General features: G+C 33.4%; 1 protein-coding gene across 4 annotated transcripts in view; it reads left to right on the top strand.

Moving 5' to 3' along the window:
* Positions 1 to 12,714, top strand: part of LOC139819429 (octopamine receptor beta-1R) — a 120,742-nt gene continuing 108,028 nt past the window's right edge. Inside the window, exons 1-3 of one of the 4 annotated variants that reach the window (XM_071788771.1) lie at positions 1 to 241; positions 9,075 to 10,813; positions 11,174 to 11,471. In XM_071788771.1, coding sequence (XP_071644872.1) covers positions 10,163 to 10,813; positions 11,174 to 11,471 — 949 coding nt within the window. In that variant the 5' untranslated portion in view covers positions 1 to 241; positions 9,075 to 10,162. Of the gene's footprint in view, positions 435 to 8,996; positions 10,814 to 11,173; positions 11,472 to 12,714 lie in introns of those variants that run through there. The other 3 variants (XM_071788751.1, XM_071788760.1, XM_071788802.1) reach the window with 3 other exon arrangements.

The raw sequence follows: 12,714 nt of genomic DNA, 5'->3' as shown, positions 1-12,714 counted from the left end.
ATCTGGGAAGACAGTGCGGCCTGATCCGCGGCGCCGGCCGAATCGCCGGCACCCCGTCCGCGTCCGCCGTGCGTTCATTTCTCGACGCGATGTGCCGGAAACGATGAATGAAAATGTGCGCGACCCCGTTATATCAAATGCGCATCGCAGTGAGAGCAGCCAGCACGATATTCTGTTGAAGCGTTCAAGCAAGGAAATCGCGACTGAAGCGCAAAGATCTAAGCGTTGAATTTCGCAAAGGGTGCGAATCTTTTTTTTTCTTTTTTTTTTTTAGAAACGTTGAGGAGGCTATAACTTAATCAAGCTGTCGCCCGCAAGTGCGGTCTCCGAGAGCGAGAGGAGGGTGGTCCCAAAATCGTTAAAATCCGCGAGACCACATCCGCAAACCGATTCCCTACTTCCCGAGTCTTCTTCACGATATCTTCTTCACGAAAGTACGCTTTGGTCGACTGACGATCGAAGGCCTCTCGAACTTTTTATTTCGCATTCGATCCAAAAGCCACTGCAGCGAGTTAAGGGGGATATATCTAGCGTGCGGGGATTGCGCAAACAAGGATATAGGTAGGGTAGGTCGCGGAAATTTGCGGTACGATTTGCTTGAAAATATCGCCGAACAATTGACATCGCTGAAATATCTTCGTTGAGGATTTATTCAGTTAGAATTTCTTTTAAAATTGCAGAGGACACGGGACATACCAAAGTTTCAAAACCTCATTTCTATACGTTTCTTATGTTTTACAAAGGTGGTTTTTATAAAATGAAATTTCTAAAGTCATGCTGTTTATTGAAATTGTTCAATACGTTACATAATTTTTTTTATGTAGATTGGAATTCATTTTCAGAACTGTCATCTCGCTTCGAGAAAGATACGCGGAACTCTCTTTTATAGAACTCTTTGACGGAGTTAGAAACTATACCTCGTACTCTCGAAAGTGCAAGATATAATTTCGTAACTCTATGTTTAATGAATTCTCAAGGACTAACTTACTCGGAAGAAAATTTCCGGATGGTCCGTCGTTTGTTAAAACTTCGATGTTTGATGTTATATCTTTTCACAAGGTAGAGAACAGCAGTTTAGATTCAACAAGAATGTAATTATGCGCCGTTTGATGAATTTCATCCGCCGCTGAGTGCGGTCTGCTGAAGCTACATGAAAGGAATTTCTGCTTCCTGTTCGTCTGTCAGAGGTAGATTAATGTGTGTTCGCGTATAATACATGTATAATAAAATTAAATTAAAAATTTCATTTTTCAAAATAAACTCTATCTCATCATCGCCCAGTAATAATCTAAAGAAAGAAAAGATATTTCATATTCGCTAGAAAATTACAAAGTGATGTCCGTCATTTAGCGATAAATTTCTGGACATATGTAGCATTGTGAAAATTATTTCAATTTTTTGGATACGTTATGATACATTTCTTGCGCACAAGATTTGATTCGTAAGATCACGATAGTGATTCGTGGAACAGCTCACGCGATAATTCGATTTCCCTCGAGTCTTGGGAGCGATCGTAATAAGACTTTCCTCGCGTAATTTCGTTTGTCAGGATCCCTATGTGGTATTCTTATAATAAGAGCTGTGGGAGCTGCGGACGCGAGATTACACTCGGCGTAGCACGTAAGAAAGCGTTTCGGTTCTTTCCAACGATTCTGTATCGCTCGGTTTTTCCGCACACCTGGAGAAGAGAGCTTATTTCACCTCTCTGGAGAGTATAACTCCTCAAATGATAGTTTAACGAAACTTATTCAGTTCGAAAGAAGAAGAAAACAAAATGTTCTATAATGATATTTAAACTGTCATAGGTCAAATACATCGCGTGATCTACATATTATTTCTAACTTCTGAATATTAATAGTTTAATAATAATTAATAGTTCCTGAATGTTATTTATTTCGTATTGCGCATCACAATATTATTTATTTTATGACGTATGTATGATATTATCTATTCAGTTTTTAATAATACGTTACATATTTTTTATTGTACATTATATTACTTATTTGCTACCCAAGATTATTAAAATTATTATACATATTAAATAATTACTCTCGATCGCGTTTGATTATACCCGATAACGTTTAATTGTGGCTCAATGCAGAAAAACGTCAAATAATCTATAGTCTCCATGTTAACAATGTAACGTTAAGAGTTTTCAGGAGTCAAGTTTCTAAAGTACAGTTCACCGATGACATCGATATTTTTCCATTAAAAATATTTTCTCGTGGGTGATCTTTCTTGCGACCAAAGATATGCGCACGTTATGAAAAGAAAACGCCAAGGTGTTTTCTTCGTGACGATGAAAATACTTTTCCACGAAGAAACGTGCTGCGTTTTTATATCTAGGATAAAATGTACCTCGAGACAGATAATCTTCCAATCAATTTAAAGTCAATTTTTCTTTAGTAAAAATGTAATTGTAGCTTCTTTATTGTCTTTATTGTTTTTAAATTAAAAGTCTCAATTAAGCCTCAAATTGAAGTATTGTTTTAGGTAAAACAGAATTCTGATTTTTATTTAAAATGAAATTTTAATTCAAGGATTATAAAAGTATTTTACATCGATAAACAATTTTTATTTTAATCCCTGTCATCAAGAAATAACGCGTTGCAAGTGCGAATTTTTGTATACCAATGAATAACGTTTAACAATGTCGAAATAGCGACACAATATCGTAATACGGAAATAATGTTAAAGCACCGTCACAATCTTTAAGTAAATGAGTTTTTAAATATCCAACAATTTCCAAGTAAATGAACATTAACCCGGCTTTTTGCCAACTATGTAGATCAGTTAAAAACTTTCTAAACTAAAAATGCAAAGGACGCTAATTTCGGATGAATAATGAGAACGCGTGATTCACTTTCCTCCTTCAAGAACCTCTCGAAATTCGGTCATTTAGGTAATTGTGCGAGATGAAAGAATTACTTAAATTCTTCCACGCGGCAAATTGCTTTCTTTGTTTTAAGCGTAACTATCGCAGTAATTAAACGTGAAAAATCCGCGCAAAATAGCAGCGAAATAATTACGGCATTAATTAATAAACAATTTTAAATAAAAAGACCAATATCTTTTTGCCTTTAAAGAAAATATTTTTAAGTAATTGCGTAAAGAGAAAAATACTTAATTAATTTTTATGCAATTTTTACGATAAGAATTTTAGAAGCATGAAAGAGTCTCAAGTTAATTATAAAAATTACATTCCAACGGCAGAATCTATCTCTCAAAGAATCGTGACAGGATCTTGATGAAGAAAACATCTATTTTAATTTTATTTCGTTGCAGCGCACACAGTAACTAAATAAAATTGGTAATTAAAGTCGGATCGTTAAAAGTATGGCGCATATCAAATTATAAGTACTCCAATTCTGACCGTAATTATAACTTTAGAAAGGCGCTTTCTGAAAGCAGTAAGCAGTAGCTTTATCAAAAATTCCTTTTTTTATCATTCAAAGAAGTGCAATCATTCACTTTTTAAATTAATTTATATATGGATAGATCATATATCTTATTTATTTAATTTCGCTATGATTTCTTTGCTAATATCTTCTATAGTGATTGAACTTAATAAATACGTCAACATTATGTTAATATTTCTTATTATTTTGATACAACAAGACTTGAAGCAATTCGTTTTTATATTGAACACTTATTCGACTTTAAACCTTTATTAACTACTTTGATCTACGGTAACATATTGTGTTGATGCCAGGAAGAAGATGCATTACCGCACTCGGAAGGTGCAGTTAATTGCCGGTAATTATCTAACTAATGCTCCATGAAAAGCGGTGCTTGCACCGCCACTCGTTTCGACCTACTTTTATACAACGATGCACGTATATCGAAACCTATCGCTTGCGCAATATTTTCAAACCACTATCTAAACAGAAATAAGGCATTTTTTAAGATATATTACAATTCTTATTTCAGAAAATTCATAATAGACTTTGCAATACTTTCATGATATAATTATAATTTTATTGTAGTTTTACTTTAGTTTAATCTTATTTTAAATTGTATAGGTACAGTAATAATCTGATTAAGTAATAATTATTATCTAATTGTTAAATTATTTGCTAACAGTTAATGTTCAACGCTAAGCAAATCGCATTGTAAATAATAACCCGGTACCTCGCCGTAAATACCTAAAGTTTCTATCACGTATTTACTATGCGGATTATTACATGGCATATTATCCGATTTTTAAATACATGCAATCCCATTATTACGGAGAACCGCACAGTATCTTTCTTTTCTTTTTTTTTATTTTTGTTATATAATTTTATTCACGCTCTTTTGCCGGTGCAAAAAGTGTCTGGCTGTATGCCAGTGAGCCAGTGCGACGATTATACCGTTGCTGCGTTTTACCATCACGAGTTTTATACAGACTTTGCGAGGGAAAAAGAATGACAGATATATATAGACATTCGTAAAATTTATGAACTTTTGTTTGCACTTTTTCGACATAACCAGCAAATGACAGATTATTTCGTGTGTATTTCGTGTGAAATTTGTATGTGATCTAGAAAAAAAAAATTATCCGATTATGTTTAATTATAGGTAGAATGTTTAGCTGTGTATATTAAATGAGCATTTATTGTCTGATTAATCCGATTAAAATCGATTTTAAGACAGAATTTTAATCTGTGGTAATTTAAAAATTTCAAAAATTTAGTGGAAATAATATTAAAAAACTAAAAATTACTTTAGTTATTTTAAAAAAAAAGTAAATAAATTACCTCCTCACCTTTGCTTAATATAAAAAAATAACTCATTTGTATTCTTTGTTTGTTCTCTTTCTCAACTCTTTCAAGATTTTGTGTGTAAATATATTTTCCTCAAAGTCTTTTCATATTTTATTCTCGGAGATGTAATTTTATTTTATTTATATGTTACTGAACACAATGTATAAAAGCAAAAATGCAGACATTTTTATATCAGATAGAATATTTCTACGCATTAAGCACGTTCTGCATTATATGGATCCCTTTTAATATTAACCTTGTGATTGATTCTTCGGTTTTGTAGTTTTCTCTTGTCATTGTGTGGGCGACATATATTCCTGTTAATTAACTCCATTCGCAGTTTTAATAACCATCCTGTCGAGTTGATTGAACGAAGCGAAACGGATCGTAGTTGTTGTTTGCAAAAACAAGAATGTTGACAAATCCAGCGGGAAAAATTCGTCCAATATTTGTCCTCCTAGTGTATCAGGTGATATAGGTTCAATTGCAATTGTATTAATATTGCGCATGCATATGTGCGGTTAACAAATTTATTTGTTATATCGACTGTAACAATGTTTTTTTTACAATAACCACGAAAAAATATTCATAAATATTTTTACAACAATTCGAAACACCAATTTACATTCGCCGAGAATTGTTTTATTGTCTTTAAAGTACATATATATATATCTCTCTCTCTTTTTTACTCAACTATTCGTACTAAACTATTTTGTGTTCTTTAAAATATTATTTCTTTTTTTAACTCTTGAGGGGAACATTTTTATTTTCCAAGTAGCTTTTCTGTTTCAAGTATTAGCATATTTTTTTTTAGCTTTTGAAATGCTTTTTTTCGAGGTCTCGTAACAGGATCGAGAGATTCCGGTAAGCTCGCGAATTTGTGATTCGAGGAGAAAATGCTTCCTCGCGGAGATTTCTGATTCTTCAATCACGAGATTGGATTTCGCGTAAACACGCGAGCATTCGATTACAATTTGTAACCTACGACTCACGTATAACCAGAGAAATGTACTCTATTTATTTTTTTATATTTGTGTTGGCAGAAATACGCTTAATTGGTTAATTCAATGTTTTAAAGAGTTTATAATTTTTATTATTAACATCAAGAATATTAAACGAGAAAAAGAAGTGGAATTAAACAATTCTAATATATAAAATATAATATATATTTTTTATATTATATATATACAATCTATTAAAATTACATTACAATATCTGCATAGATAATAAATTATAATATACTCGTTTAGTAACTTGTTAAAAATATCAGTGAGCGCTTTTATTAGATATTATTCAAGTAGAATAATTTATATTTAAGTAGAATAGTTTAATTTCAGTACAGCTCACTTCTATCTTTTTATAGATGCTAGTTTTACCACGGTAATAGAGACGTAAACTGCTTAAGGTAACAGTATCCTCTATCTATCCACTAACCCCTGTGCAAAGAATTTGATCCTCTTTTAAGGCTGTGTACGTAGACGCAAGGATTCAGGGTAGAATACGATGTTAAGGATACCACGATGAAGAAAGTCAGAAATTTCCTCACGGAAATTCGTTAGAAAGATGTTAGATGTTCATTATATCTGCTTTATATATACCTTCGTTATACCTTTTTTCCTATCGTCGCAAATATAAGATACAATGATACAATTTAAAACAAAATTTATAATTCTATTATATAATCATTAAAAATTATTATCTTCTTGTGAAATATTACACATATAAGAAAATAGATGTAAATAAAAATTTAAAAGTAATACAAACAATATAAAAAGATATATTTTATCATCCATTAACTATATTATTAAATTTTGTTGTAAATATATATTTATTTTTAAATACTGAATGAAATTAATTCGTAGTACAATATGTTTTAAATAATAATTCACATTGAGTCAAATACAATTTGATTCGGATCCTTATTTATTTTTTGTAGTTATATATTTTAATTTCATTGCAATTAATCACTTTTACGAAAAAAGGTACATTATTTCTTTTCCAAATTATTTCAATTTAACTTCTTAATTTACACTGTGTGTTATTTAATAACTTTATCTGTTTACTTTTTATAATTAGGAATATTCTAATTTTCTTCCTCTTTACAATAAATCGCAGCCGAGTTTCACGATGAATCGCTTTAAGTGGAAGCCGCTGCCTGATTAAAAGTTTTTCTTTACTTTTGCTTTGTCTTGTAATTTCTTACGGGTAGGCGAAGCTTTGAATCGAGGGCGATTTAAATTTTGCTATACAGCAGATTCATCTTCCATTAAAAGAATTCATGACGTACTTATAATACCTATTAGTACCTATTTAAATTGCAAAAATAAAGCAATATTCTTAGGATCGGGAAGTCGTCTTTTGTAAATAATAAGTACAAATCTTTAATGTAAAAATTATGGAAAGATGCAAAGAGAGAACGATTAAAAATCCCTCTGTGTGTGTATATATATCTCGAATATTTCTTTTGAAAATAAAAATATTGAGATAAAAAGTTTAAAGATTTCTCGAGGTGTAATAAATCTTTGTAAATATAATATATTTACAGAGTAAATATATAATTGTTTCAATACTTCTCGTAAAAGTCAAATTCAGTAAATAGTGAAAACAAAAAATTACAGAAAATTTGATGATTTTTCTGTTAAAATTATTTTTGAAAGTCTCTAATAAAATAAGCTTATTCCATTGAGCTCAAATAAGTTCATGATTCACTAATAAGTTTATTGTACAATGTTTATTATTTTGTACTTAAATGTATTTATATGTTATAATATAATCAAAATTTGACAAGAGATTTTTTAATTTTTTCGTGTTCTTTTATGCTGCGTTTGTTTATTACACTATTTTTATGTTTAATAACGTTCTTATATTTTAAATTACTACTTATTATCACAGAAAATAATTATTATCATTATAATATACGAAAGAATAGCTGAGAAATCTCTCGCCGGAATGCATTCGCCGATTGTTATTCGAGAAACGAGGAAGAATCCTCCTTTCCTCCACTCTAAATATTTCTGCCGTAAGAACCGGAAAGTCATTAACCTCCTTTCGCCTTTAATATGCTGCCACTGTGTCACCATTCCGCCGATGACGATGTAGTAATTAAAGATCGCTGCGAGTGAACGAGCATCTAGAGAATCCGCCCGATGTTTCATTATGTCAACTACTGATATACAGTCGTGCGATTATATAACATCCGGACAATATACCGCCGCTTTGTAATGTCGAGAAATAAAATAGGATAAAGTATTTTCATCTCATTACGCTGTTACGCATTTACGCTGGTTTCCTTTTAAGAGACGACAAATGTGACTGATAATTATGATTTACATAATCCTCGAGTTACGATTCGCGAGTGATTATGCGCTTCTCGAAATTCTCGTGAGAGAAACTTTATTTATTATTTTCGCGTCTACATTATGTGTTTCTCCTCGTTGTTATTATTATTAATATATGTTAATTAATTTTAGAACGCATCCAAGCTAATATAGAGATATAGTTTCAAACAGTTGCAACTATGACAGTAGATGAATTATGTGCGACGGTGCATCCATTGCGAGGCTCGCACAAATTGATACATTTTCGCCACTCAAATTAAAATTCAAGAACTTTGCTCACAAGTACAATAAGTGCTCGGTGAAATGCTTTTAGTAGACCTCTTGATATTGATCTAGTCTAGTCATAAGCTCTAGATGTAACACGCTTAGAAATACTTGCTAAGAAATCTCTCTCTCTCTCTCTCTCTTTCTCTTTCGTGTTATAGCTACTACTAGCTAAGGGCGATTGCATTATATAGGGGTTTATCCGCAAGTAAATCCTCTTAATGGCATCGCCTGTAACACACATATATCCACTGAATCATTTAGATAACTGAAAGTTCCGAGAGGCCTTCGCGTATTAATATCCATCGTCTATCTCGTGCAAATACGTTAACAAGTATATTTTAACAAGCGTATCGCGCATTCAAGTTTAAAGTGAAAGATTAGATGTGCTAATCTTTGATCATTGACTTTGGTGACATCCCACCTGAAATTTTCATGAAATTCAGATTGCATTATCGCATAAATTATTGATAAAATGTATATCGCGCATTAATGCAAAGAGGTGTTAAAGTAAATTAAACAAATTAATACCCTAAATTTTGTTCTTTCAAAGACAAGCGATTTATGGTTATGTGCGATTAATGACAATCCTTTGATCTTCCTCGCCGACCAAAACAAGTTAATTAAAATAAATTATTCATTTTGGTAGAATTTATATCGGTCCATCGCGGAAAGTAGATCAGACAAATCGCACTCGACGCATATACAATTGCCTGTCGTTTTACAGAGGTATTGAGTGTCATCAAAAACCTCGATGTTATCAAAAATGATGCTTAATCGAACGGTGAGGCTTATTAAACTGTTATCATGTGTGGCAATCAAAATGGAGTTTTAATCCTCAATATCATCGACCGACATTATCCCTGCAATTGATATAAAATTCGCGTCTGGACCAATAAACGAAATCATGGATATACGAAAATTAACAGTGATCCGTGCAAAACTGTCGCGAGACAATTTAGTGCGATTTAGACTAAATTGTGCGGAAAATGACGAAATGTTTGCAGGAATGCTCAAGAGACTTGATTTAGAAATTGAGGAGGATGAGTCTCATCCTAGAAAAAAATATCCACAATAATTATATATGTATATGTGAACACACAACTTATGTATAAAGAAATATATTTAATGTATGAAAAAGACCTTTGAAAAATACACTTAAGAACAACAAAGATAAAATAAAAATAAAGAATTAATCAAAAGAAAGAAAGGAATTAAAGTATATACGTAGTAAATATACATGTACATACACATTTGAGTCATTTTTGGCAGAAGTGACATACAGAATGGTGCTATACAATTTATTATTTTCCCTAACAAAGAAATTGTCGCATCACAATTGTGTATCCGCTATTGTATAAATAAAATTGGACCAGCGATACAAGAACGAAAATCACAATCACGTAACCTGAAATAAAAAATAATTTTCATAAAAAATTTTGAAGAATACTGCAATATTTTTTTAATTACGCAACAAAATATCCATCAATAACATCTGTAATTAATTCAAAACACAGAATTTTAAAGAATTCTGAGATACTTTTGCAATATCCAACAATACCGGATATCAATCACCACAATTACGTAATTAAATCAAAATCTGAATACGTATCACAATGGTGATTTCTAAGGAGGGATAATCGATCCCCCTCTATTCGTGATGATAAAAAGAAAGAATAATTCATCCAACGATGCTCTCCTCACCACCGCGGACTCTCGAATGAAGTCCAAAACGAGCGAGGGATTATCCAAGAGAAACCGTTCTCCATAAATAACGTAAATGGTGAATCAACCATCGACGTATTCACCGTCACCATGTTGAACGTAACGGCGATGTCGACAGGCCTACTCCGAGTAGAACCCACGTCTTCGTCGGTCCTCATCAACAACACCATTACCGCCTCCAGCACGACCATAACAGCAATCGCAAATGTATCGTCATCAGCGGAAAACCCGACGGTGGAAAATCTCCCCGAGAACGTAAACGTGCTGTTGGTGGCGATCAAGGGAATTATCATGGGTACCATCATCACCACGGCGGTATTGGGCAACATGCTGGTGATCGCCAGCGTGCGGAGGCATCGCAGATTACGCGTGGTCACCAATTGTTACGTGGTTAGTCTGGCAGCGGCCGATCTCCTGGTGGCAATGTGCGCCATGACCTTCAACGCCTCGGTGGAGCTCTCAGGAGGGAAATGGCTCTTTGGGCCGATCATGTGCGACCTGTGGAACTCGCTGGATGTTTACTTTAGCACCGCTAGCATCCTCCACCTTTGTTGTATCAGTGTGGACAGATACTACGCCATAGTGAGTCCGCTTGAGTACACGGTGATAATGAAGCAGAGTACTGTGGGATGTATGCTGGGTAGCGCTTGGGTCTTGCCGGCGCTGATAAGCTTCATTCCGATCTTCATGGGATGGTACACGACAAAAGAACACCTGGAGTACATGGTGAAGCATCCGGAGGTACGAAGGAGTTCTTTTTTTCCTTAGGCGTCTTTAAAAAGTGTTTAATGTGCAAGTTATGAATATGGAAATCGTTGTTAGCCTTATAACAATCTAACCTACCTTAGTAATCTACCTTATTGTGAAAGATGGAATATTTTAAAATTTAAAAAAAATTTAAAAGATGAAAGATTTCTAATTTTAATGATAATAACGAATTAACTTTCTCATTCTTCTCAATAATTCTTTTCGTACAATTTTTTTAAGTATCTACACTTTTTATTATGTTATTGTTATTAGCTTTTTATAGACTATTGTATCATTAGAATATTATCATGACTGAATCACTGAAGTAATTCGCGACATTCCCGGATATTTCAGAGCTGCGAGTTTCGAGTGAATTTACCATACGCGCTCATCAGTTCCTGCGTGTCCTTTTGGATCCCAGGCCTGGTGATGATTATCATGTATTACAAGATCTATAAAGAGGCGATTCGACAACGAAAAGCGCTCAGCCGGACATCCAGCAACATCGTCCTCAACAGCGTGCACCATCATCGCTCATCTACCCGGCACCATCATCATCAGCAGATGTTGCTGCAGGCCGCTGCCGATACCGGTGAGCTAGCCCTCCACACGGCACACTTCGCGGTGCCCACGGAGCTCCACGCCGTTAACGGTGAGTGGAACTCCGTCCATGTACGTGTGTTCAATTATATATTATCGATTATAAGAATGAATAGCAAAGGCCGAGATAAAAAAACTCGAGACTTTAACGAATTAACAAATACTTAAACACGTCGTGCGATATCTTAAACAAGCTCCTGATAATTTTAGAAAAAGAATTTTTATTAGAAAGGCTACTTCGTACATGGAAATATTTAAAACATTTCATACGGAATAAAAAATACGTAATAAAGAATACTAGGTTTTTATTCAACAATCTACTAGCTTGCTATATATATATATAGCCTAAAAGCTACATATAACTCGCTGTATATGTAGTTATAAATTCAAATTCAAGTTCAAGGTGCAAATGTCTTGTCAGCACATAAATTTTCTAACTCGACTCGTGCGACGAAATGATAAGAATTAGCAAGCGACAGTTACACTTTGCGTCGCTAGTTTAATGCAGTAATCAAGACTTGAAACGCATATTCTCGCATTGTGCGTCTGTTGGCGCGGTCGTATATTTCGACAGAAATGGTAAATGCTCACTCGCGTGAAATCCTCTTATCTCCTTAAGCTATTATACGAACGGGAATGTCCCCTTCACTCCCACGTATAGAATAGCGAGCAGAATCCGCTATTTCTACTGCAGTATCTATGGCGTATTTTGCGCGATTACGCAGCGAAACGCGTTCTATCACCCTATATAGAACCTCCCTAATAATATTCTCCGCGATCCATTTTGGCGGCGACATCAGTTTAGTCCTACATTCGATCGATAACGCGATTTGATAACAGTATAATGTTCTCGAGTACAATTATTGAGAGAGATATAATATATTATTATGCAATAATAATTTACAATATTTACAAAATGTTTTCAATTTAAATTCTATAAATTAAATAATACATATTATTTTCATAGATTAGTGTCTAACACAATAATCTCAATAATCTTTTATTTTATAATCTTGTAACGAAAGTTGTAGACATCTTCGAACAATTTTGTATCACTTTCTCCTTGACACAAAAATTTTGGAAAACTAATTAGAAATATATGTAGTGTAGATATAGCATTTTCTGACATTTTGGAGAACATGTATACGTTTGGTCGCTTTGATCAACGTACAAGATTTATAAACTGATACGAAATCTTTAACACGATTTATTATGTGATGAGAGCGATTTGCAATTATCTATGATTGGCAATCGAAAACGGTAGCGAGCATTATTCACGCGGGAAAATAGGATTT

Source organism: Temnothorax longispinosus, chromosome 1 (genome assembly GCF_030848805.1).
Source record: "Temnothorax longispinosus isolate EJ_2023e chromosome 1, Tlon_JGU_v1, whole genome shotgun sequence".
Lineage (NCBI taxonomy): Eukaryota > Metazoa > Arthropoda > Insecta > Hymenoptera > Formicidae > Temnothorax > Temnothorax longispinosus.
This window is presented reverse-complemented; position numbering and strand designations above follow the sequence as displayed.